The sequence below is a fragment of the Emys orbicularis genome, chromosome 9 (assembly GCF_028017835.1).
Source record: "Emys orbicularis isolate rEmyOrb1 chromosome 9, rEmyOrb1.hap1, whole genome shotgun sequence".
NCBI classification, from domain to species: Eukaryota; Metazoa; Chordata; order Testudines; family Emydidae; genus Emys; species Emys orbicularis.
The window spans coordinates 79,384,163-79,406,700 of record NC_088691.1 but is presented as its reverse complement, the minus strand read 5'-3'; the positions used below and the strand labels follow the sequence as shown (position 1 = coordinate 79,406,700).

At 45.0% G+C, this 22,538-nt stretch overlaps 1 protein-coding gene across 1 annotated transcript in view; it reads left to right on the top strand.

Moving 5' to 3' along the window:
• Nucleotides 1-17,674: 17,674 nt before the first annotated feature.
• The window catches only part of MINDY4B (MINDY family member 4B), a 29,036-nt gene continuing 24,172 nt past the window's right edge, over nucleotides 17,675-22,538 (top strand). Inside the window, exons 1-3 of the mRNA XM_065411422.1 lie at nucleotides 17,675-17,773; nucleotides 18,293-18,469; nucleotides 21,491-21,610. Of these exons, the coding sequence (XP_065267494.1) occupies nucleotides 17,675-17,773; nucleotides 18,293-18,469; nucleotides 21,491-21,610 (396 nt within the window). The remainder of the gene's footprint in view (nucleotides 17,774-18,292; nucleotides 18,470-21,490; nucleotides 21,611-22,538) is intronic.

The window sequence follows — 22,538 nt, the reverse complement described above, 5'->3', positions numbered from 1 at the left end:
AGAAAATTTTGAAAGGGCCTGCCTTGGATACAACATCCCTCCAACCCAGTACATGGTAGAGCTGAGGCCGCAGCTCAGTGGACCCTTAGCAGAGGTGGCGGCTGAAATGCCTAAGGAACACATGAACAGTTATGAACTTTTTAAAAACAAGGCCAGAATCAGAATGGGGCTAACACCTGAGCATGCCCGTCGGCGGTTCAGAGCCCTAAGGTGGAAACCTGATGTGTCATTTACCCGACATGCCTACCACATTGGGAAAAATTGGGATGCCTGGATATCAGGAGCAAATGTTAAATCTACGGAAGAGTTGCCCTTCCTATTGCAAATGGAGCAGTTTTTAGAGGGTGTTCCTGAGGAAATAGAAAGGTACATCCTAGATGGGAAGCCCAAAACTGTAACCGAGGCGGGGGAGATTGGAGCCAAATGGGTGGAGGTGACAGAAAAGAAAAAAGCTAGTAGCAGTTGGAGCGAATATCAGAAGGGGCAAACCGAAACAAAACCTTATCACCGGGGACAACCCAAGGCCCCACCCACATCCCAAGGGAAACCCCATACGCCTTCTCACCCCACCACACCAGTCTCCATCAACCAACATCGCCCCGGTGATACCTTAGCAGGGCGATGTTTTAAATGTAATGAACTGGGGCACATAAAGGCTCACTGCCCCAAGAACCCCAACCAATTACAGTTCATTACACCCCAATCACACCAAAGAACCCCAGACCCAGATGCCTCTCTCATACCCTCGGAGCGAAGGGAAACCTTGAGAGTGGGCGGAAAGAAGGTTATCGCTTGGAGGGACACTGGGGCACAAGTGTCAACTATCCACCAATCCCTAGTGGACCCCAAACTCATCAACCCTGAGGCTACAGTGACAATTCAACCCTTCGTGTCACAGTCTGTAACCTTGCCTACAGCCCAGTTGCATGTCCAGTACAAGGGCTGGTCAGGAATGTGGACTTTTGCAGTCTATGACAATTATCCCATTCCCATGCTGCTGGGGGAAGACTTGGCCAACCATGTGAAGCTAGCCAAGAGGGTGGGAATAGTCACCCGCAGCCAGGCTAAGCAAGCTTTCACCCCCATCCCTGTTCCTGAGCCGTTCACCAGGGCCCCGTCTGTGTTACCGGAGACCCAAAACCAGGTGGTGGAACCGGATCCCCTGCCAACGACTGCAACAGCCGTAGTGGATCCAATCCCAGAGACCCAGCCAAAGCCAGTCCCAGAACCGGAACTGGCAACGCAACCAGCACCAGAACCATTGCCAGCACCGAGTCCAGCGCTTGCAACCCCGTCTACAACTCCAATGCCAGAGGGCACCAGTCAGCCTAAACTGGCGGAAGCAGCAGATAACCCTACCCAAGAGGCTCAGCCAGAGCCTGAAATACCACATAGTGCACCAGCGGACAGCGGTTCACAGTCAATGGAAACAGCCCCAGCACCTGCATCGCTTCCAGAGGGACCAAGCCCCAGTCCACAGTCCAAGGAGGAACTGATGTCTCCAGCATCAAGGGAACAGTTCCAGGCCGAGCAGGAAGCAGATGACAGCCTTCAGAAAGCTTGGGCGGCGGCACGGAGCACCCCACCGCCTCTCAGCTCTTCTAACCGATCCCGGTTTGTTGTAGAACAAGGACTTTTATACAAGGAGACTCTTTCTGGTGGGCACCAGGAAGACTGGCATCCTCAAAGACAGTTGGTAGTTCCCACTAAGTATCGGGTAAAGCTCTTGAGCTTAGCCCATGATCATCCCAGTGGCCATTCTGGGGTGAACAGAACCAAAGACCGGTTGGGGAAGTCCTTCCACTGGGAGGGAATGGGCAAAGACGTTGCTAATTATGTCCGGTCTTGTGAGGTGTGCCAACGAGTGGGAAAGCCCCAAGACCAGGTTAAAGCCCCTCTCCAGCCACTACCCATAATTGAGGTCCCATTTCAGCGAGTAGCTGTGGATATTCTGGGTCCTTTCCCAAAGAAGACACCCAGAGGAAAGCAGTACGTACTGACTTTCATGGATTTTGCTACCCGATGGCCGGAAGCTGTACCCTTAAGCAACACCAAGACTAAAAGTGTGTGCCAGGCATTAGCAGACATTTTTGCCAGGGTAGGGTGGCCCTCCGACATACTTACAGATTCGGGAACTAATTTCCTGGCAGGGAACATGAAAAACCTGTGGAAAGCTCATGGGGTGAATCACTTGGTTGCCACCCCTCATCACCATCAAACCAATGGTCTGGTGGAGAGGTTTAATGGAACTTTGGGGGCCATGATACGTAAATTCGTAAATGAACACTCCAATGATTGGGACCTAGTGTTGCAGCAGTTGCTTTTTGCCTACAGGGCTGTACCACATCCCAGTTTAGGGTTTTCACCATTTGAACTTGTGTATGGCCGCGAGGTTAAGGGGCCATTACAGTTGGTGAAGCAGCAATGGGAGGGGTTTACGCCTTCTCCAGGAACTAACATTCTAGACTTTGTAAGCAACCTACAAAACACCCTCCGACACTCTTTAGCCCTTGCTAAAGAAAACCTAAAGGATGCTCAGGAAGAGCAAAAGGCCTGGTATGATAAACATTCCAGAGAACGGTCCTTCAAAGTAGGAGACCAAGTCATGGTCTTAAAGGCGCTCCAGGCCCATAAAATGGAAGCGTCGTGGGAAGGACCATTTACGGTCCAGGAGCGCCTAGGAGCTGTTAACTATCTCATAGCCTCCCCCACCTCCAACATAAAGCCTAAGGTATACCATGTTAATTCTCTTAAGCCCTTTTATTCTAGAGAATTAAACGTTTGCCAGTTTACAGCCCAGGAAACTGATGACGCGGAGTGGCCTGCAGGTGTCTACTATGAAGGAAAAAGGAATGGTGGCGTGGAAGAGGTAAACCTCTCCACGACCCTGGGACGTCTGCAGCGACAGCAGATAAAGGAGCTGTGCACAAGCTTTGCACCGATTTTCTCAGCCACTCCAGGGCGGACCGAACGGGCATACCACTCCATTGACACAGGTAATGCTCACCCAATTAGAACCCCACCCTACCGGGAGTCACCTCATGCCCAAGCGGCTATACAAAGGGAGATCCAGGACATGCTACAGATGGGTATAATCCGCCCCTCTACCAGTGCATGGGCATCTCCAGTGGTTCTAGTTCCCAAACCGGATGGGGAAATACGCTTTTGCGTGGACTACCGTAAGCTAAATGCTGTAACTCGTCCTGACAACTATCCAATGCCACGCACAGATGAGCTATTGGAAAAATTGGGACATGCCCAATTCATCTCTACTTTAGACTTAACCAAAGGGTACTGGCAAGTACCACTAGATGAACCCGCTAAGGAAAGGTCAGCCTTCGTCACCCAGGCAGGGGTGTATGAATTCAATGTACTTCCTTTCGGGTTGCGAAATGCACCCGCCACCTTCCAAAGACTTGTAGATGGTCTCCTAGCAGGATTGGGAGAATCTGCAGTTGCCTACCTCGATGATGTGGCCATTTTTTCTGATTCATGGACAGAACACCTGGAGCACCTGAAACAAGTCTTCGAGCGCATCCGGCAGGCAGGACTAACTGTTAAGGCTAAAAAGTGTCAAATAGGCCAAAACAGAGTGATGTACCTGGGGCACCAGGTGGGTCAAGGAACTATAAATCCCCTACAGGCCAAAGTGGATGCTATCCAAAAGTGGCCGGTTCCAAAGTCAAAGAAACAGGTCCAATCCTTCTTAGGCTTGGCCGGATATTATAGGCGATTTGTACCACACTACAGCCAAATTGCCGCCCCGCTGACAGACCTAACCAGAAAGAAACAGCCAAATGCAGTTCAGTGGACTGATAAGTGTCAAAAGGCCTTTAACCAGCTTAAGGCAACACTCATGTCTGACCCTGTGCTAAGGGCCCCAGACTTTGACAAACCGTTCCTAGTAACCACAGATGCTTCCGAGCGAGGCGTGGGAGCAGTTTTAATGCAGGAAGGACCAGATCAAGAATTCCATCCTGTCGTGTTTCTCAGCAAGAAACTGTCTGAGAGGGAAAGCCACTGGTCAATCAGCGAAAAGGAATGCTACGCCATTGTGTACGCGCTGGAAAAGCTACGCCCATATGTTTGGGGATGGCGCTTCCAACTACAAACAGACCATGCTGCGCTACAGTGGCTTCATACCGCCAAGGGGAATAACAAAAAACTTCTTCGGTGGAGTTTAGCTCTCCAAGATTTTGATTTTGAAATACAACACATTTCGGGAGCTTCTAACAAAGTGGCTGATGCACTCTCCCGGGAAAGTTTCCCAGAGTTAACTGGTTAACAATTGTTCTTGTAATGAAACATATTGTTAGTTTTTATATAATCAGTAGTATGTCTAAAGGTACATGTGTCTTGTTAACTCTGTTTTCTCCTAGAACTCCAGGAAGAAATCACAGCCAGTGTGGAACCGAACGTCCAACACTATCTGTGATTTGGGGGGCGTGTCATAACTATAAAGGGAAGGGTGACAGCCATACTGTGTACAGTACTAAAGTCCCTCCTGGTCAGAGACTCTAAAATCCTTTTACCTGTAAAGGGTTAAGAAGCTCGGGTAACCTGGCTGACACCTGACCCAGAGGACCAATAAGGGGACAAGATACTTTCAAATCTTGGGGGGGGAAAGGCTTTTGTGTGTGTCCTTTGTTTAAGGGGTTGTTCGCTCTTGGGACTGAGAGGGACCAGACATCAATCCAGGTTCTCCCCATCTTTCTAAACAAGTCTCTCTTATTTCAAAATTGTAAGTAAAAGCCAGGCAAGGCGTCTTAGATTTACTTTGTTTTCTCAGCTTGTAAATGTACCTTTTACTAGAGTGCTTTCCTTGTTTGCTATACTTTGAACCTAAGACAGAGGGGATTCCTCTGAGCTCTTTAAGTTTGATTACCCTGTAAAGTTATTTTCCATACTGATTTTGCAGAGATGATTTTTACCTTTTGCTTTAATTAAAAGCCTCCTTTTTAAGAACCTGATTGATTTCTCCTTGTTTTTAAGATCCAAAGGGGGTTTGGATCTGTATTCACCAGGAGTTGGTGAAAGGAAGGAGGGGGGAAGGGTCAATCTCTCCTTGTTTAAGATCCAAGCAGTTTGGATCTGTATTCACCAGGGAATTGGTGAAAGGTTTCTCAAGGCTTCCCAGGGAGGGAATCCATCGAGAATGGTGGCAGCGGGACCAGAGCTAAGCTGGTAGATAAGCTTAGCAGTTTTCATGCAGGCCCCTACATTTGTACCCTAAAGTTCAAAGTAGGGATACAGCCTTGACAGAACCTCTGCCTTATGTCATTTTGATATTCACATATTTTGTGATCAGAAAGCATGAAGCAATTGTATGGTGGGGGTGGGGGAAATAAAGAAAATATTTTAAAAGGTTTCAACATCATCATCGTATTTGCCTGCATGTGTGTGTGTTGGGAATGAGGTTGTAATGTTATGTATCAACATCCAGCTCTCTGGCAGACCAAACTCTGTAGTATTAACTCCAAGACATACTCAAGATCCTAGCTCCTCATCAGTGCCCACTGTGGAGGATGGCATTTTCATATGCTGTAGCCCTGATTTTCCTCTCACAACAGTCAGGAGTAACTGCAGTGAAGTCAGTGGAGTTCTACTGGTGTAAAATTGAAGTAAAAGTGTTAGGTTAAAATCTGTTTGTTATGGTTTCCCCATTCGCCATCTTGAATTTGTTGAAACAACAACTAGGTCTCCATCTTGGACACCTTCCTTCATCGAGAGTTTAGCGCCCTTTTTGCCTTTTTCAAATTAGAGCGGGAAAAGGTTAAGTCATGTAACAGCCTAGTCTGCCCAGCAACTACAGATTATTTAAGGGTAGCGTAACCGTTACTCTGGGCTGTCCATCAGAATGGCACTCAGTCTTCCACACGAGCAGCCAAGAGCTAGAGCCCAGCCAAACCAGGACTTGTTAGTGATTTCAGGTTCCATCTAGCTTTCAGCTTCAAGACTTACCTGCATGCAATCGTTACACATCTAAGAAAGAAGAGTCCGCATACCACACACAGGACGATGCCTTCAAGAACAGAAGATAGAGGAACAAGAGAACATCGGCCACTTACCTGAGCGATCACCTGTTCCAGCATTCCTGTGTTCCGGCTTCTGTTCCTGTGTTCCTGAGTTCCAGTTCCAGTCCAGGGAACTGGTCATCATTGTCTTGTCACGACGGGGTTCCTCCCTTGGATCAGCGAGAGAGATGGTACTGTGACTGCCTTTTATTGTCCCTCAGTTTCCCCTATTGTGTAAGGGTTTTGGGGCTCTGGAATTCATGTCAACAACATCATCATTAACAATCGAACTATTATTATTTGTTCTTTATTTGTTCTGGGGTCCTTGTTGTTTAAATCTTGTTGTCTAATAAACCTGTTATGTTTTCACCTTATCCTGCTTAAGTCTTTAATCACAGATTATAACCGTTGATAGATGAGGATGGGGGGGTAGAACTTGCAGACTAGCCATCTTCTGTGAAGTTAGAAAAGTAAAATCAATTTAAATCTGTCTCAGGCTAATAGATTTAAAGGAGAATCAGGTGTGTCATATTCCTGGAGTACACAACACCTTCCCATGTCATTCACTTATCTGGGTAAAGTGCTTTGAGATCTTGGGAAGAAAGTTGCTATGGAAATGCAAAGTATTATCTTTATAAAATGATTCATTTTCTAATCACAGTGGCCCTCTGTGAAAGCCTGGAGGTGAAAAGCCATTTCCCTGCTGGGGCAGCAGTGTTGACATTTCCACAGAAACTGTGGAAAGAATGCTAACTGCACATGGGCCAGTCAGTGCTGAGAACCCTCAGAGTCAAGGGAGCTGTGTTACGCCCCATGGCAAGAATTCCTCCTTCCCCGTGGAGGTGCTGCCTGTGATAGGAAACCTTTGTAATTTGACCTGACACTTACAGGTAAGAAAGAAGGAAGTTAAAAGGCAAAAGGGAGAGCATGACAGAGAGGAATCTTCCCTGAACAGTGGCTGCAGTACATGTGTACTGGGACCTGCCGGCAACCAGCAACACCAGGTGCTAATGAGGAAGAAGAGGGACAATTATAACATTTTCAGATGCATTCAACTAATTTTGGCTGCCCAAACTGAAACACCTGATTTTCTGAGGACTCACAGCTACCACTGCAGCAGAAGAAGGTGCAACATACTATAATCCAGGGGTTGGCAACCTGCGGCACGCGTGCCAAAGACAGCACGCAAGCTGATTTTTAATGGCACGCTGCCGCCTGCCGGGGTCCCGGCCCCACTCATCCCCCCCCCCCCCCCCGCGCCCACCGTTCTCTCCTGCGGGGGCAGGAGGCAGAAGCTTGGTCTTGCCGGCAGCCAAGCTTCCCCTCCCTTACTTCTTCCCCCAGCGTGGTGCTTTCCTGCCCCTCCCCCTCCCTCTTCCTGCCGCCGATCAGCTGATCGCCCTTGCGAGGGGGAGGTGGAGGGGGAGCGGAGCCACAGCGTGCTCACTGCTCCGGGGAGGAGGCAGAGAAGAGGTGGGGACGGGGCCCTGGGAGAAGAGGTGGGGACAGGGCATATCCCCTCCAGCCCTCTGCCCTGACCCCCTGAAGCCCCCCAACACACACACCCAGCCCTCTGCCCTGACCCCTGAACCCCCCAACACACACCCAGCCTTCTGCCCTGACCCCTGCACCCCCCACACACCCCCAGCCCTCTACCCTGACCCCTGCACCCCCTCACACACACCCAGCCCTCTGCCCTGACCCCTGCACCCCCTCACACACACCCAGCCCTCTGCCCTGACCCCTGCACCCCCACACACACCTCCAGCCCCCATTCTGACTCCTGCACCCCCCACAGATACCCAGCCCCCCCCACACTCCATGCCCTGACTCTTGCACCCCCCCCCCATCTCCACCCACACCCTGAGCACCAAACAGGAGCTCCTGCACCACCACCCCACATTCCCACCTGCACCCCCAGTCTGGGGTCCCAGTCATCAGCCCCGCTCAGCCGGCTGCCGGTCTGGGGTCCCAGCTGCCAGCCCCTTGCCAGCCGGGGTCCTGCAGGCCCCGCTCAGCTCGCTGCCGAACTAGGTGAACGGAACTCCAGGCCGGCAGAGGGCTGAGTGGGCTGGCGGCGTAAGATCAGCATTTTAATTTAATTTTAAATTAAGCTTCTTAAACATTTTGAAAACTTTGTTTACTTTACATACAACAATAGTTTAGTTATATAATATAGACTTATAGAGAGAGAGACCTTCTAAAAAACGTTAAAATGTATTACCGGCACGTGAAACCTTAAGTTAAAGTGAATAAGTGAAGACTCGGCACACCACTTCTGAAAGGTTGCCGACCCCTGCTATAATCTCTCTTCTTTAGCTAGCCAACTCCATAGGCCAGCGTAAAGAGAGGAGCAGAGCCATAGCCCCCATCTCCTCCCCACCTTCTTTGGAGTGACGAGAATGCCTCAGGATGCCAACAGGAAGCAGTCCCTGAACTCAGAAGAGAGCAATTGGGCCTAGCTCTTGCATGAGGATGCAAAAGGGGGGAAAAGGCCACTTCCCCCTTCTGCACCTCTGAAAGGGTCAAGCAGAAGAGGGTCCTTTGTGTGACTAAGGGTATGTCAACAGCAAAAGCTGTGCATGGGCTAGCCCACTGAGCTAGTTCAGGCTTCAGAGCTAGTAGTACAAGCCCAGCATGGACCCTAGGTATGTTCTTGGCTTGTTAGCTTGCTCTGAAGCTCTCACTCTGCTGACTTGACTGCTATTACCCACACTAGCTGGATTTAAGCTTGCTCAGGTAGACTAGCCTATACACACAACTTTTGCTGGGTAGACATACCCTAACTATAACAGAAACAATGCAAAACCTATTTTCTGTCCCTACCATCTACATTAAAACTGACCAGTATTAGGCTTCCCAGTTAGGGTCTCAGACAACCAGCCCCTTCACGTGGATTGAAAGAATATCCCACCTACTGAACATAAGAACATAAGAATGGCCATACTGGGTCAGACCAAAGGTCCATCCAGCCCAGTATCCTGTCTGCCGACAGTGACCAATGCCAGGTGTCCCAGAGGGAGTGAACCTAACAGGTAATGATCAAGTGATCTCTCTCCTGCCATCCATCTCCACCCTCTGACAAATAGCAGCTAGGGACACCATTCTTTACCCATCCTGGCTAATAGCCATTAATGGACTTAACCTCCGTGAATTTATCTAGTTCTCTTTTGTACACTGACTCAGCCCCTTTCCCTGGGCCACTAGATCTATGCCTAAATTCTATGTCTCTCACCCCTGCAAACAAGGAGAAAGCCCAGAAGTTGAAGGACAGCAATGAAGAGCCACTTATGGAAAAGATGAGATCTAAAACATACCAATCACTGTTGCATATAGCATGTTGGAATTACACACACTGGACTGGCTTGTGCTGTCAATTTTTAATCCAAACTCCCCACAGAAATCAATGAGGTGTTCTGCATAGAGAGTATAGTCTAGTAAATACACTGGGCAAAGAAGTGCTAACCAGGGATTATAAAACCATATGGATTAATCATAATAGCAGGCATTCTTCCTAAATGACATGTTTTCTAGTAATTGAAGCACACTTTTAATGAAAGGTTACCCACTGAGTGATTTATAACTTGTTTCCCTATATAACGAAAGGTGATTTATTCCACGTATCATGATACAGGGAAAAGTCCTAACTTTCCATTTATCTTCCAAGTGATTACAGTTCTTATTCTCATATAAAATACCTACCACGTGAGGGGAGAAACAATTAAAAATAAAACTAATTTGCTCCTGTAACTAACAGGAACAACTTAGCTATTACTGATTGTTATAAATAACAGATGGTACAAGGTGGGGAAAACAGATTCCTCTTTACATTTTACTGCTGCAGACATTATGAAAAACCCTTAAAACACTAATTCATTGCTCCTGGCATCTGTTAATGTTAAAGTAGTTCTGACTTCACTAGCCAGGGTTTATTTATTACCCCTAATAATCCACCTGCCTAGGAATTAACTCTGCAGCTTCTTAGCTGCAAAATTTCTATGATGTAAGCTTCATATTGAAACATATGTATTCAAAATTAATACATACCATGGCTATATACATGGACAAGATGACCTAATAGATCTCTGCTATCTCAGTTTCAATGATTTTGTGAACTGAGCTGAACTTTTTTTAGGCACCCAATTTAAGGATGTGACTGGCACACAAAAATGTAATGACTTTCATTAGCCTGCTACATCTAAAGAATTTTTCCCTTCTACCCATTGGACGATGCTGCCTTTAGAACACTAGACCTGGAGTCAGAAGACCTGCCATTGGCTCAATAAGTGACCTTGGATAGGTCATATAACCTCTCCATCTTGAAGATGGCGACAATGACGCAGCCTTCTTTGTAAAGCACTTTAAGATCTATCTACAGATGGAATGTATTATTTTAGTGCTAATATTAGTATTCAAACAATTCAAGGCAGGCAAACTGAAAAATGTATAGCAGGATGGGGATTTTTTTAGAATAAAGAAACATGTTGCGCCTGAAATTCTCTAAACAACATATACTGAGGGAGGCGGGGGCAGCAATTATGCAAAATCCCCACATACCTTGGCTGTATGGTGATGTACAATATATATCATTGCTCCTATAAAACGTTTTTGGTACATTTTCTTTTAATGTGACAACATTTTTTAAAAATTATACAAATACTGGGCTAAATCTTGCTCAACTACACTCGTATATCTAGAATAACTCCACTGACTTCAATGGAATTACTCTGGATTTACACCAGTGTAAATGAGGACAAAATCTGGCCCAAAGTGTAAAAACACTTTAAATACACTTTCTCACACCCACCCAGACATGCACACACTGAAATATAATTCCTGTTTATATTTATGTTTAGGTAAATGATTTTTTCAGAATCTTTTGACTCCTAGAGTTTGCAGGTTCTGCTTGAAGAACAACATGTGCAGTTCAGTTGACACAGAGCTGTGTGAGCAGGTGCCTTTCATAATATGTTCAAAACAAAGCCCAAACACTGTTGCCTTACTAATATAAGAAAGTTCAGCTCATGCCATCCCCCAGGAGGGCTCCTACCTCAGGACTGCTCAGCCCACACCCTAGATTCTTCCTTTCTAAACAACCACATCCCCTATATCTAGGTGAGTGATGAGACACCTGTCTCAGTGAATCAGCAGAACCCACTTAACCATTTGGAAACCAAAGTTTGAAATGTAGGACTAATACAGTTCCACTGAACATGAGGGTGGTTGGTGTCACAACTGGGATGAGGGCAGTGGTCAAAGCAGCACTTGGGTATCGGGAGGTCAGAGTCTGAGACAAGCCAGAGGGCAAACTGAGAGTCAGACATCAGGAGGCAGGCATGATCAGGTTACTGGTGGGGTCAGAGTGCAAGAGTACATCTACACAGCAGCTAGACACCCAGGCCTGGCCCATGCCAGCCAACTGAGGCTCATGGGGCTCAGGCTGCGGGGCTGTTTCATTGCTGTGTAGATATCTGGGCTCGAGCTGGAGCCCAGGGTCTTGGACCCTGCGAGGTGGGAAGGTCCCAGAACTTGGGTTCCAGCCTGACCCCAGAAGTCTACACAGTAATGAAACAGCTCCGCAGCCTCAGCCCCATGAACCCGAGTCGGCTGGCATGGGCCAGCCTCAGGTTTTTCTCTGCTGCATAGACATACCCCGAGACAGGCTAGAGAGTGAAGTGAGAGTCAGGTAACAGGAGGCAGATAGGATAAGGTTACCAGGAAATCGGGGTTGGGCACCAGGTTACAGACAGCAATTGAACAGCAAAGTTGAGGACAAACCAGGGACAGAAGCCAGAGTCTATCACAAGCATGGTCTAGAGCAGAGACAGGCAGGCAGTCTGTGTGGTTGCTCCGACAGCTCCCCTCTATGGCTTCCTGGTTTAAGTACTGGTATCGGCCACAAAGGAGGCTGTCAGGGGCCGCCACTCAGGTCCTGCTGGGCGGTACTTCCTGCCAAGCCCAGCCTCCAGTGTCCTCCCTTAGGAGCCTGCCCTAAGTCTCCTGAGGTAATGTGGAGGTGTCAGTGGCCCAGAATCCCTATAATCCCAGGTTTCAGACCTGCAGGTTCTAACAGTGGAGGGTGAGGAGGGAGCCCTGGATAAGCAGAGCAGGACATTTCATGAGCCCCATGTGTCACAAAGCACTACTTCAAACCTGAACTTTCTCTAGGGTATGGGTGGCAACCCCACAAACTACATGGATCCACTAGCCTAAAATCCTTGAGTGGAGGTGCACTCAAGTACTGAGCAAGGAGTGGCTGGATACTGGGTTGAGGTAAAGGAGTCCATGTCTCTCCATAGGTTTTTTCCATACTTGGGCTTTGCCCAGAGGACCAGAATCTGGCCTAAAGGGTGGTGATACTACACATAGGTGAGCTCTCCCATTCCTTTCTATGTGTCTGAATATATCATGACTACCAGTATCAAGTAAATCAGGGGTAGGCAACCTATGGCACGTGTGCCGAAGGCGGCATGCGAGCTGATTTTCAGTGGCACTCACGCAGCCCGGGTCCTGGCCACCGATCCGGGGGGCTCTGCATTTTAATTTAATTTTAAATGAAGCTTCTTAAACATTTTTAAAACCTTATTTACTTTACATACAACAATAGTTTAGTTATATATTATAGACTTAGAGGAAGAGACCTTCTAAAAACATTAAAATGTATTACTGGCACGCGAAACCTTAAATTAGAGTGAATAAATGAAGACTCGGCACACCACTTCTGAAAGGTTGCCGACCCCTGAAGTAAATGTTACTAACCATCCATTTCAGTGGAGCAAAACATGTTCTGAACTTTGCTGGGGACATCTATACTGGCCTTTTATAAGGAAGAGATAACTAGTAAGCACATTTAGTGAAGCGATAACGTTATTCTTCATTAAAAACTCCAGGCTAATGGACGATGCTCAACTTCACAACAAAACCTCTAATATTTCACCTAATGTTTCTAAGTGGGTATGATGTACTCAATAGCACTTTGAATGGTGTAATGGAGAGAGTTCAGTAACAATGGCTAATTCCTCAGAACCTAACCTTTTTCAAAAGGAATCAGCTTTCAGATGCTGGAAAAGCTTCTTCTTAGATGTCTCTACTTTAACTTTTGTTAAAAATAGTCTTCTACAATGTCTCATGATGGGCAGTGTGTGCATTATGTCGTCTAAAAAATGCCTGCATCCACTGAGCACGGCCTCTCAGACAAGTTTTGATGTGTCACAAAAAGGGGTGTGTACAATATGGTGGAATGCTGTAGGGTATCAAAGTACAATAGTCATTATAGTGCACATAAGAAGCCATTACACTTGACTGTTATGGTTCCTTGATGAAGGCTATCTTACAAACCAAGAGCAACTGTAAGAGGGGGGCATACATAAAAACAAAATAACAAGAAATTTTTGTTGTAGAAACTGTTGATTAAGTGTCAGCCTCTTCATACCAACATCTCTTTTACATTATTTTGATACATTTCATTGGTCATTTAAACACTGAATAAAACAATAACACAAATAAACTGGCCTATAATACATCCTAGAAGTGATAAAGTCAGTCTCTAGGGCAGATCCACTTTTTATTTATTTATTAAGACCAGGGTCGATAGTGCAGGTTATAGAGAAAGACGAATATTAAAATGTTCAGAACCTTTAGGAGGGAGGGGTTAGGATAAAAGATTGTTCTGTTCCTTTACCTGATATGAGCTTAGATTGTCCCTTCCTGACCAAACCCCACAGGAAAGGGTTAAGGGAGAGAAAAACTTTGCAAGGATCTCCTCACAATGTTGCTCCCAGATCGTTCTGGGGGGGGGGCTGGCAGGGATTACTATAAATTATTATTTGTATTGCAGTAGCAATTAGAAGCCCCAGTCAGGATCAGGACCTGCTTGTGTTAGCACTGTACAAAGACAGAGGAAGACACAAAGCAGGGGAATCCTCTTCCCTTTGCTGAATGGCCATGGGTCTGCTTCACAGACCCCTTGGAATCAACAGCAAACAAGAGCTATCCATGTATGGCTCTTGTGCCTTTCACTAGCTCTAAGGGCTGGGCATTCCCACCCTTTCAGTGGCCTCTCCCTACATTTAAACATCCCTGTGATTATTGACCCGTTGTTTCTGGCTTGTTAGGTAATTGCTCATATTGGACTCAGTCTTACAAGCCCATTGTGGTTGGGGCTCCCACTGAGTCCAATAGGAGTTGTGCAAATATATACATCTCATGGGACTGGGCCCATTGTATATATCAAAACTGAAAAACAGGGGAGTCACTATTAATTTGTATGAGAAAAATCAGCTATGAGCACAGGAAATGCCAAACCACCACCTAGAAGGATTTATGCTGTCAGCAGCTGAGATTTACACAGATCTTATTATTGATGCCTTAAGCTAAAGTAATTTATTCACCTTCTTTGATTAATTATTCATTTTTTATTATGCATAGCAGACTTGGAAGGTTAAGGAGAAAGGGTGTGCACTAGTCAGTGTCAGGGCTTTGGCTCATGCTGCTGCCTGGCTTTCACAAAGCTAAATCACATGGCCCTCTACCTACCACAGAGTGCCCAAAACACAGCAGAATCACCCCACTTCCACTGCACCAGGGACAGGCAGGGAATGTGAGGCCTACTTTGTACCATCGAACGGTGGGGCACCTCTGTAGGGGAGAAGTGGGGGGAAACCTGAGGCAGAGACAGGAGCAGTGGATCTGAAAGAAAAACTCTCCTGATCCCTCGGTCAGTTTTAGAGTTACTCTCCCAGACAGAGTCTAATTAGGGCTTGTCTTCACCACAAAATCTAGTCATGACGGAACAAGACCTTGAAGGGTCAAGCTAATACATGCAATGCTGACATGACTTTGCAGTTGGTGTAGACGAGGGCAAGTGGTGGTGGAGGGAACATAGATTACTTTAAGCTACCTTTGCTCCCTCTAATATCGGAGAGTAACCCCCAGTAAAATGTAAAGCAGCCTCAAGGAGTTGCACTCTGGCCACATGCCCTCTTGACACACATCTATGCTAGAGACTGCATAGGAGGACAGTGCCAGGCTGTTCTGCATTAGGAGTACTCCACAGTGGGGAGATGTGGTTGGGGTTTGCCATCGGAATGGGGTAAAGAGGCCAGAACATGGCCCATAAGCAGGACCCCTCCTCAGGACTGAAGATTATAATTTCCACCTTCCCAATGGCATTTCCCCCACATGAAACTCTTTTACTTGGCTCCGAGAACCAAAATTGGCCTTGTGTAAGTGACTCTCTGGTTGTATCCGTGGGACAGTTCTGCACTGTCATACTCATTCTCCCCTGCTACATGATATTCAAGGATTGTGGACTCTCCGAAGTTGGGGAAATGCAACCCATTTTTTGTCTCTGAACTTGACTTTTGAGATTCTAGATACCTCTGCATAGAGGCCAGTTTTTGTCAGGCACAAGGATTTTGGCTTACTTCAGCTTGTCTACATAAACTGCCCCATTACAGCATGCTTTAAATAAGCCTCAGTATAGGCTGACAACAGAGGTCAATTTTGGATTGCAGAACAATTCTATTCTACTAATATCAGAAGTCTGCAGAAAAGAAAAAAGTAATCATTCCTGTGGGAGAGGCCTACAATTATCAGATGTGGAGACACTCTATGACCATTGCTCTTTCAACAGCCAACTCTAAACACTGACAAGTGGGGGGCAGACAAAGACAGGGTGTCAGTCTTCAGCTTAAATTTCATCTTTTTTACTAGCTTGTCTCCCACAGTAACATCACTGTGTTGAATGTGTCAGAGTTTATAGACATCTGTTTAGTAAATGTGTTCCTCAGGAAATGTATTCCAGCACCAAGCATTCATTAAGGTCCAAATCGTGGTCCCTTTGTAGTCAATGGGCATTTAGCCATCAACTTGAATAGAATCAAGATTTGGTCCTTAGGTAGGCTTCCCTACAGTGCTATATGAAAATAATCACTTTGATTACACTCTCTCAAGCCTAGTGCCATCACGTTAATTATTCAGATTTCTCTGAAACAGATATGTAATTGCAGTTTGTTTTGTATAAATCTGTGTCTTGGATTAAACATTCATGCTATATATACAGTGAGCAGAAAAAAAACAGACTATGTCCCACTCTAATAAAAGTTTAATCAGGGTCTGATAGTATGAGCTAGGACACTTCATATAGGCATATGTGTCAAGAGGGTCACTTCTCTTTTAGATACAAGGGAGTTTATATCCTGATTTTTAATGTTTGCATCCCTTACTTTTGTGCAGAGTACAGATGGACAAGGAGGCATCCAATGGTGAACACAGCTTACAACTAATGGATATCCAGCAAAATTTCAAATCTAGATAAATAGAGAGAAATGTTTAGTTGCCACAGGTAAGATTTTTATTCTGCATTGTTCTCACATATTCTTACAACCAGATAGTCTTTTGTTAGGGGTTTTACAAATTTTAATGTTTTATTTCTCTGTCTGCATTCTCAAATATATTTTAAAAATGCAAGTATAATTCCTTGGTTTTAAGCTTTTTTTTTTTTTTTTTTTTTCAGCTGAGTTTTATTTTCACTTGCAGGTTGGAAATCAATAATACTGTAATACAGGTAACTGTTTTTCTCAAAGGTAACATTTTTGTATTTGTCTGCCCTTTTTTGTGACTGCTTCACTAGGCAATCACATTTAAGAGATTACTCACGTAACATGTATCACATTAGATGCTAGTATTCTCTTAAGAAAATAATAATCAAACTGTAAAAAAGCCTGTTTTAGCAATTTCTTCTTATACATTTTTCCTTTGAGAAGCAAGCCTTCATATATTTGAAAGAGAAATGTTCATAATCAGGTTCAAAGTAACAGAAGAATCTAGGGTAATGAACTTTTTTGTCTAACAGTCAAGAGTTTCTTAGTCAATTTTAAAACACAGGAAAGAAGACACAGGTGTTCAGAAATACAAAATGTATGTATTTGTAACCATTACCCAAAACCTTAAATTGGAAGATGTCAGAGATTATATATTTTTGTACTGTAGTCATTAGAATGTGCTGAAGTTATTGGCAACCATTGATAAAAAAATAAAATGTGAGTCAAATAGACAAGTAAACTGCATATTAAGCAATTTAAAACAATATGTACATATAACTCTTTCACCCTCATTAGTATTTAGGATAATATAATCATTTATGACTATAAAACCAATATACGACCTTAAATATCATGCATGTTTAAAATAAACTAACTTGAAATTAAAGGCATCACCTTTATTGAAGTCTGTTCTTAAATGGCTTCCTGAACAAATTTATTCTAAAGCAGAAATAGCTCTGGAATTATTATCTTCATTATTGTTCATGTCCTAATAGGGGACAGTGAAATAATGTAAACTCTTTAGAAATCCTATTCAAAACTAAGTGTATAAAGCAGAATGAAGACAAAATAAAAATACATATTAGATAAATAACATTTTGTAGGCAGGAGGGTTGAAAAAACATTCAAAGTGCCTATGTGACAGCTTTGTCTGTTCGCAATAAAGCTTCTCTTTCAGTAGTTGCCTATGACTCAGATGATTTATTCACTAGATAAGAATGAGATCTTCTCCTGTTCTTTGGTAATCCAGACAGCTAGGAAGGCAGTTCTCGTGTCCGAGGTTCAGTTGTCACTGGGTAACTTCTCCTGTAACTGCTTTCATTACACTGGCAAACTATGGACATCAGTCCAAAAGTGCAGCAAGTCAAAAGACGAGTAGATTCAAAGTTAAATTATACTGAAATATTGCAGGAAGAGGTAAAGAAAAGCCAAACAGTAAGTAGCAAAGTATTTGTTTTATTCCTTTCCCAACCCCCAAAATAGAAATGCCCTACCTTGTTGGGAATTTGAGTCTTGAAAGCGATTTTGTGTGTGTGTTAGTTACCACAATGCAAAGAACGGAAAATTTTAGGAATTATGTAGCTTGAAACAGCCTTTAGAAAGATAATTATACACAAAAATTGCACCATTTGAGCAGTGTTGCACAATTACATGTCAGTCTGTCTCTTTAAATATATTGTTGTATTATTTCAAACCTAGAACATCAGTGTACTGATCATTTTATAATTTCCTTTTAACTATCTGGAATTATATGACAAAGAATATGTATTCTTAATCTTTTACCACTTTTTTTTAATAACTTTAACTTCATCATGTCCATGTTGTTATAAAAAAGGACACGTGGTGGGAGGGAGGGGGCGGGGAATAATTTAGTAGGACCAAGCATAGGAATAAGCTAACTTCTAACTGCTGCAGCTGAAAGAATATACAAGTCCTGTTCATTTCTCTCTATAGAAATACCAAGAAAATCACAAATCTGATTATGACAACAAGGATGGAACTGGAGCATCTCAGTTTAGAAGTTCCAAAAAGCAGGGACAGTTTCTATCCAATATCCCTTTCTCAATCCCCAAACCGCTTACAGTCTCTTCAAACCTGGGCGGCCTGCCTATCTCCCTAGAAATGGCAATGGTAAGCATATCTTGTCAATTAAGCACGAGCTGTAATTTAACCTCACCAAATAAAGAGAGACGTGGGAACCTTATCTGGTGTTATATGAGGCTTAGATTATTATTGGATTCAAGGATGCAGTTTGTTGGTATTGATAAAAATATAATTTTAATTATTTATTTATTATGCTTTTAAAGAACACAGTTACTGTACAAGCCACACAACTGATATAATACAATGTTTATTAGGTACTATGACAAATAATAAAGGATAATGTTTCTTTGCTATTTGGTATTTTTGTTGCCTAGTGCAGTGGTGCTCAAACTTTTCCAGTCACGCCCCCCCCCCTCCCCCCGCCCCCGCAACAGAATTTGTCTACACACACACACCTCCGTTACTGCACAGCCAAAGCTTCCTCAGCAGCAGAGCTTGAGCTGAAGGTGGAGCTGAGGGCAGAACTGAGGATGGAAGAGGAGCTAGAGCAAGAGGCAGAGCCAGGCTGGGGCCCAAGCAGGAGGCTCAGTGGAGCTGCAGCTGGGCTCAGAGCTAGTCTGGGGGTGTCACGGAGTCCCCGGGCGATGCTCTGGAACTGCTCCCCACAAAGCCAGTCAGGACTTTGGGGAGCCTCCTCTCCCTCGGAGCAGACCGTCTTCAGGGCAAGAAGCTCACACGGCTTCACCTCCTGGGTCGCTCCTGGGAGCATTCAGCATATGCCCCTCCGTGCGCTTCCCACAGCGAGTCCGCCCCAGCGGGGTCCTGGGGAAGCCAAAGTGTTCTGCACCCCCGACTTCGCAGTCAGACGTGACTCTTAGCCAGCCAGTAAAACAGAGGTTTATTAGATGACAGGAACACGGTCTAAAACAGAGCTTGTAGGTACAGCGGCGAACGGGACCCCTCGGCCGGGTCCATTATGGGGTTCAGAGAGTCAGACACCCACGTTTGCCCTCACTCCTAGTCCCCAGGTAGCTCCAAATCTGAAACCCCCTCCAGCCCCTCCTTCTCCCAGCTTTGTCTCTTTCCTGGGCCAGGAGGTCACCTGATCTCTTTGTTCACCTTTAGCTATTTCCTTGCAGGGGGGGAAGGGGCCCTGGCCATTTGTTGCCAGGGAGACAGAGTGTCAGTGATTTATGAACACTGGCCTTTCCCCACCACCTAGAGACTTAAGAAATGCATAGGGGAAACTGAGGCACCCACACAGTATTCAGAGGAAACATTAAGAACAGTCCCACTTCATCACAGGGGGTAGAGCAGGGGGCGTAGTGGAGCTGTGGCTGGGGTTGGAGCTCACATGAGGGCAGAGAGGGAGTGAGGGTGGAGCTGGACCTGGAGGTGGAGCAGGACTGGGGGCTGAACAGGGTTGGAGGCAGAGCTGGTCTGGGGATGGAGCGGGGGTGGAAGCATGGAGCTCCCTCCCTGCTCCCCATGGGAGCTGGCTCCAGCCCCATGTGCCCCCCAAACGTTCCTCTCTGTTCCCCTGGGGGGCACTCCACACTTTGAGAACCACTGGCCTAGGTGTCAGAACACTGGTAATAAATTCAGGAAATTAGGCAAGTTTTTTAAGTCACTAAATATTTTGGGGCATGATCCTGCCAGTCCCTCATATGCAGAGTCTCCATTGGCTTCAATGGGATTTTTGCAGATGGGGAACTTGCAGAATTGGTCTTTGATGCCTACAGGCTGTAAGGATCAATAAAAATCCCAGTCATCTATCAATGTACAACACCCATGTAGCATAAAGCTCAGGCATTTAACACAAAGGGTAAAATTCTGACAAGAGATCTGCATTGGTGAACACCCTCAAAATAGAGAGGAAGGGTCAAGTCCTGCAAAGACTTATGTATGTGAACGACTTTGCTTACATGAATAGTCGCAATGACTTCAAATGAATCTCTCCACACTGGATAAAACAGCCTGTGTGCATAAATCATTCCATCTCTGACGTGGAGTAGCTTAATCTGAGGCTGTGCACAGCGGGACCCATGATGTTTGTCCAGGACCACCCTACCCTGACTGGTATGGGGAACATGCTCCCTTTTGGATAAACCAAGCTCCTTTTTTCTATGCCACACTCTCACGAGGTGAACACCACAGGCAGGTGTTCCCATTAAGTATTTTCTGAGTAGAAGTGCAGCACAATAAGTGATCAGTGCATAGTGCCTTTTTATCCATTTTGAATGGGCAAACACGCATATACATTGCTTCACTCATGTGAGTAGGACTAAAGGGATGAAGGCATTGCATTAGTGAGAGTGAGCAGCCGTGCCAGTTCTATGCTTCGCCTTACACAGGAGACTTCCCAAGCAGCCAGTTAAACCAGCTGTATGGCCCCTTTGCATCTCTGGGGTGAAGTCCTGGCCCCATTCAATTCAGTGGGAGTTTTACCACTGACTTCAGTGGGTCCAGAATTTCATTCCTGGAATTATATAAAAGAGCAACAGCAAATCTGAAAAAGTGGGTCCCTTTAAAGTAGGTGCTATAACCTAAAATTAATAATTCAGCCTAGAGCTATATTTTATTGGAATTGAGACCTGAAGTAAGTCATCATGACTAACCAAAAATGTTTCCTTTCCTTTCATGTCACAGGGCCTGATTCTCACGAAGGGTACATCTATATATGAGCTGGGAAGTACAATTCGCAGCTTACATAGATGTACCCATGCTAGTTCTGCTCGAGCTTGCACCTAAAAATAGCCGAGTATTATTGGTGGCATTCCCCCACTCCCGCAAGTACAATCCCACCTGGCCTTTGGGTACGTACTCAGGCAGCTAGCCACGCCCCTGACTCTGCCACCATGAATGCACTGCTATTTTTAGGCACACGCATATGTAAGCAAGCTGGGAATTACATTTCCCAGCTTAAATGTAGACATACCCTATGACCACTTTACACTGCGTTGGCAATGTGAAGGAAGGTGTCTTAAAGTGAATGTAAATGTAATTTACTCCTACTTGAAGGCCCCTTTACATTGCCAAAGTGGTGTAAATTGGCCTTAGTGTAAATGAAAATCGAACCTATTCTATCTTTATTCCTCTCATCTTAAGGAGCTCCGAAAGATGTTATTTGGAAACACATTCCATGTCTTCAGCTATGAATGGAAAAAATCATGTTTCAAGTTCCACGCTCCATATTCTGACCTATCCTATGCTTTGGAGGCAGAAAAGGTAAATTTTTATATTTAATGACTGACCATGTACACCTCTACCTCGATATAACGCTGTCCTCGGGAGCCAAAAAATCTTACCGCGTTATAGGTGAAACCGTGTTATATCGAACTTGCTTTGATCTACCGGAGTGCGCAGCCCCGCGCCCCCGGAGCATTGCTTTACCACGTTATATCCGAATTCATGTTATATCGGGTAGTGTTATATCGAGGTAGAGGTGTATTTTCAGTATCGCAGAGTGAACTGCTGGGATTTGCAAATGTACTCCAATTTTACCTGACTCTAATTCTGCGTGATCACACCTGAACACTGTGCTCTATTCCAGGCATCTAAATACCAGAAATATGGACAAATTAGAATGGGTTCAGAGGTGATAATTATGGGTCTGGAGAGAATAATTTACGAGGCGAGATTACAAGAGTTGAATATATTGCATGGCTAAGCAATGACTGAGGGGGGACAAAGCAGTCTGCAAATGTCTAAAGGCTATAAATACCAAAAAGAGAGAGGATTTATTTATAATAGTACTAGAAGTAATGGGGTGAAATAGAGTTTGAGACATTTCTGCACTTGTCCCCTTTCATGCCTTTGGCGGCCTCTTTAATTTAGAGATTTCCAGTATGATTTGTAATGAAGTGCTCTGTTCTTCCTCTAGGCAGTGAAACTGCACACAGGAATCTAACCATAAAGAGAACTCTTCAGTTTACTCCCCTATCTAGCAGTGGGATTTTCCTTCCTGTTTCTTTTGTCTTGCTCCTTCCAGGTTTTGTTTTTTTCTGTAATAACTGTCCAGATATGATTACTATTGCTCTTCTTTTGTTTGTATTGTTATTTTGCACAGATTTACCAGCTCTGTTTTGCTGGTGTTCAGATCCCTCTGTTCATTTACCTTCTTCTATTTATAAAACTTGTTTCTTCAATTCAATCC